Source organism: Cannabis sativa, chromosome 9, assembly GCF_029168945.1.
Source record: "Cannabis sativa cultivar Pink pepper isolate KNU-18-1 chromosome 9, ASM2916894v1, whole genome shotgun sequence".
NCBI classification, from domain to species: Eukaryota; Viridiplantae; Streptophyta; class Magnoliopsida; order Rosales; family Cannabaceae; genus Cannabis; species Cannabis sativa.
The window spans coordinates 14,329,181-14,334,228 of NC_083609.1; the positions used below are offsets into that span (position 1 = coordinate 14,329,181).

The 5,048-nt window shown below is 29.5% G+C and overlaps 1 protein-coding gene across 1 annotated transcript; it reads left to right on the forward strand.

The window, feature by feature from the left end:
• Nucleotides 1–511: 511 nt before the first annotated feature.
• Nucleotides 512–4,750, forward strand: LOC133031253 (uncharacterized). The gene is made up of 2 exons (XM_061104713.1): nt 512–1,025; nt 4,272–4,750. The coding sequence occupies exons 1-2, from the start codon at nt 512–514 to the stop codon at nt 4,748–4,750; spliced, it is 993 nt and encodes a 330-aa protein (XP_060960696.1).
• Nucleotides 4,751–5,048: the final 298 nt, after the last annotated feature.

Genomic DNA, 5,048 nt, shown 5'->3' on the forward strand with positions numbered 1-5,048 from the left:
TTTTACAAGAATTTGATTTAGAGATACGTGATAAAAAAGGTTCTGAAAATGTTGTAGCTGATCATTTGTCTAGAATTGTTGTTGAAACTAATCATGATTCCACCACTATCATTGAAACTTTTCCTGATGAACAACTCATGCATGTATCTTCTTTTCCTTGGTATCTTTGATATTGTCAATTATTTGGTCACCGGTGAAATTCCTTCTCATTGGTCTAAACAAGATAAATCTAAATTTTATCTTTGAAGTGAAAAATTTCATATGGGATGATCCTTATTTGTTTAAATATTGCCCTGATCAAATAATAAGAAGATGCATTCCAAACTGTGATCAACCTAAAATCATATCTTTTTGTCATGATCATGCATGTGGTGGACATTTTAGTGGTAAGAAAACTGCTTTGAAAATTTTACAATGTGGATTTTATTGGCCTACTATTTTTCATGACACTTATATGTATTGCAAATCTTGTGAACGTTGTCAAAAATTAGGAAGTGTAACTAGAAGAAACATGATGCCATTAAATCCTATTCTTATTGTTGAAATATTTGATGTTTGGGGCATTGATTTTATGGGTCCATTTCCTAATTCTTTTGGTAATTTATACATTCTTGTTGGTGTTGATTATGTGTCTAAATGGGTAGAAGCTATTGCATGTCACACTAATGACCATAAAGTTGTGCTTAAGTTTTTGAAAGAAAATATTTTCTCACGATTTGGTTCACCACGTGCCATCATTAGTGATAATGGTACACACTTTTGTAATAGGCCTTTTGAACATTTAATGAAACAATATGGCATTACACATAAAGTCACTACACCTTATCACCCACAAACTAGTGGTCAAGTTGAAATATCAAATAGGGAGATTAAGCACATCTTAGAGAAATCTGTCAACCCCACTAGGAAAGATTGGTCCCTAAGACTCATTGATGCATTATGGGCAATCGTACTGCATACAAAACGCCCATTGGAATGTCTCCCTATAGACTTGTTTATGGGAAGGCATGCCACTTACCCGTTGAGTTAGAACATAGAGCCTATTGGGCTATTAAGCAACTAAATTTTTCCTTAGACAAAGCGGGTGAGAAAAGAAAGCTTCAATTGAATGAGTTAGAAGAGCTTAGGCATGATGCATATGACTATTCGAAAAAGTATAAAGACCGAATGAAATTTTACCATGACAAAAATATTTTGAGAAAAGATTTTTCTCCGGTCAAAAAGTCCTTTTATACAATTCTCGTTTGCATCTCTTTCCGGGAAAGTTACGCTCTAGGTGGGTAGGTCCATACATTATTCGCACTGTTTTTCCACATGGAGCCATTGAAATTGAAAATCCTAATAATGGTAATGTATTCAAAGTTAATGGACAAAAATTGAAACCATTTTTAGAATTGAAAAATGTGGAAGTGGATGAAATCCTCCTTGAGGATCCAATTTACCATGATCCTTGATTGCTCTTATCAATTCTTGGTAATGTGTATTTTTCTTATGTTTTAGATTAACTTTTTGTTTTGATTTTTGTTATCTTTTTGTTGCTCTTGACATGCTCCAAGATGAGGTATGACCATTCTAAACTCTCAACTCTTTCACTTTTAATTTATATTTGTATTTTGATACATTGAGGACAATGCATAAATTAAGTTTGGGGTGGTGAGTTCCTATGGTTATTTCTTTCATGTGCTTAAAAATGGTAGAGTATTATTTTTCACTTTTAAAAAAATTGTTGTTTGGATGCTAAAGTAGTTATATTATATAATTTAAAAAAAAAATAAAAAAATTGTGTATTATTATTTTTCTAGTAAAAAAAAAAAAACCAAAAAAATATATTTATTTTCTATATATATATATTTATGCCTTAAAAAAAAACAAAAAGAAAAAAAAAGAAAAAAAAAAAAAAAACCCTTTGGTGATATCCCCTTTTCCTATGATAATAACCTTGATTGAGTTTGATTTTAGCTTATACAAATATGAATCTCTTTTAAGTTTTATTTTTAATTCTTGGGTCAATTTTGCTAAAAAAATCAAATTTTGAAAAAAATTATTTATCTTGTTATGTGAAATAAATATTTTGTTACAATAATTTTTCCCAAATTCACATAATAATTTGATGAATAGATTTTAGATTTATAACTTAAATTATATTTTCAAAGCAAGATTGACTATTGAATTAATTACATGAGTTTAATTTTTATTCATATTTTATATAAGCTATTTTCAATGTGCAATTTTTGAGGACATTTTTGATATCACCAAAATAAAAAAAAATAAAAAAATGTGTGTTTTTAATTTTTTTTTTTTTGCTTGAGGACTAGCAAAATTTTAAGTTTGGGGTTGTGATAACTCTAGAAATTAGAGTTATTTTTCACATTTTTTTTACTAAAAATTGGTTTAGTTCTTAAGTTTTTAATTAATTTAGTAAGTTTTTAATTATTTTTGAATTTATTAGCTTTATTGTAATTTTATATGTTTTTGTGTGTTTTTATAATTATTTTATTATAATATGTTATGTAGTATTTATTTTTAATTTTATTTTAGTTTTCTAATTAATTTTATGTATTTTTAGGTATATTTGGTAGAAAAAGATTGGGATTAAATTGAAGAAATATTGGAGAAATGGAGTTAAAAGTGGAATTTTCAAAAGAAAATGCGATGCGGCCTCAAGCAAATCCCACTCTCGGTCAGCTCCTTGACCAATCTGAGCCGTCTGTGATTCGATCCAAGGGTCATGGAGCACGCGTGAGGGACACCCGACCAGAAAGCAAGTGGCGCCTGGAAATCCTTCTCTCTCTCTCAGCCTGCGTGGTCCCCAGCCCGTCAGCACCCAGCCTACCAGCGTGCGCCACGTCCCCAGCTCGCCAGCCCCACAACGAACCAGCGCCTGCCAAGTGTCCCTGCAGAAGAAAAAAAAAAGAGAAAAAAAGTGGGCTGTTAATTGTTTGTCCACACCTGAAAATTACACTTACAAACACCAAAAATTCATATTTTCTCCCACAACTTACACCTAAATATCAATTTTACTCTTCCCAATTTATTTCACCTAAATAAACATTCCTAATTTATTTTTACCCTATCTTTTCACTATTTTCCCATCCAAACAAACATTTATTTTTTCCAATACTCTTACACATACTCTATTTATCCCTTCTCTTCCCAACACTAATTAAATTAATCATTTTATTTATTTTATTTTGATTAATTTAATCCTCAAATTTTGCCTATAAATATGGTGTTGGAAGACCATTTCAAAACACATCTCTTCACCCTCCTAAACATCTCTTCACCCTCCTAAACACCTCTTCCAATCCAAAACACTTCTCCATTCCACACTCTTCATTTTTACCATTTTCTTTCTACCATTTTTACACTTTGAAGAGCATGTCAAGTATGTTTATCTTTTGTAATTTTTATCTAGTTATGAGCTTCTAATTTTTTTTTCAAGATTATTAAGATGATGATGAAGCAAAATGTAACTAGATAGTGTTTATGTTTGTATGTTGATTTCCCATTTGTGCTATAAAGTTCATGGATTTTTCTATCAAAAATATGTTTTTTTCATCTTTAATATCATGTATTTTTTATTGTTAAAGCATATTTCCACTTAGTTCTTCATTATGCAAAACTATAATACTCTTTGATTAAATGTCTTTCATTAAATTGTTTACATCTAATTCTTAGAATATAAGTGTTATATTTTGCCTAAACATAGTTTCTTTGATTTTGTGTAGTTTCATTAAATTGTAACACATTTAATGCTTAGAAATTATACATTTTATAAGTGAAGAAAAATCCTACATTTTTGAAAATAACTTGTACTTAAAGGAAAAATATATTTTGGAAAATATAGTGTGATTTATTTCAACTATATATATATATATATGAACTTGGAAATCAATATACTTATAAATACTATTGAACTTGCATTTTGTGGATTCTAATATCTTAATAATCTTATTTTACACATCTTATTGGAAAATTATTTTCATACTCACTCATCTTTAATCTTAAGTATTTTAGTTACTTGTCTTTTATTTTATTTTGCAAAACTAAAATCCTATCAAATATTTGGAGCTAGGTTAGAATATTATTATTTTGTTTGAAATAGTTTCTTTTGATGTTAGTCAACTCCCATGGGTTCGACCTTGCACTTACATGAACACTATATTCCGAAACGATTCGTGCACTTGCGAGTATAAATATTAAAACACTCACTTTTGAGGACAACAAGTTTTTGTGTGATGCTTCTGATTATGCAATTGGTGCTGTTTTAGGACAAAGAATTAACAAGTTACCTCATGTAATATACTATGCTAGCAAAACTTTAAATGAAGCTCAATTGAATTACACTACAACTGAAAAAGAATTGCTTGCTGTTGTGTTTGCATTAGAGAAGTTTAGGTCTTATTTGTTAGGATCTAAAATAATTGTCTATTCTGATCATGCTGCATTGAAATATCTCTTGTCAAAAAAAGATGCTAAATCTCGTTTAATTCGTTGGATCTTGCTTTTACAAGAATTTGATTTAGAGATACGTGATAAAAAAGGTTCTGAAAATGTTGTAGCTGATCATTTGTCTAGAATTGTTGTTGAAACTAATCATGATTCCACCACTATCATTGAAACTTTTCCTGATGAACAACTCATGCATGTATCTTCTTTTCCTTGGTATGCTGATATTGTCAATTATTTGGTCACTGGTGAAATTCCTTCTCATTGGTCTAAACAAGATAAATCTAAATTTTATCTTTGAAGTGAAAAATTTCATATGGGATGATCCTTATTTGTTTAAATATTGCCCTGATCAAATAATAAGAAGATGCATTCCAAACTGTGATCAACCTAAAATCATATCTTTTTGTCATGATCATGCATGTGGTGGACATTTTAGTGGTAAGAAAACTGCTTTGAAAATTTTACAATGTGGATTTTATTGGCCTACTATTTTTCATGACACTTATATGTATTGCAAATCTTGTGAACGTTGTCAAAAATTAGGAAGTGTAACTAGAAGAAACATGATGCCATTAAATCCTATTCTTATTGTTGAA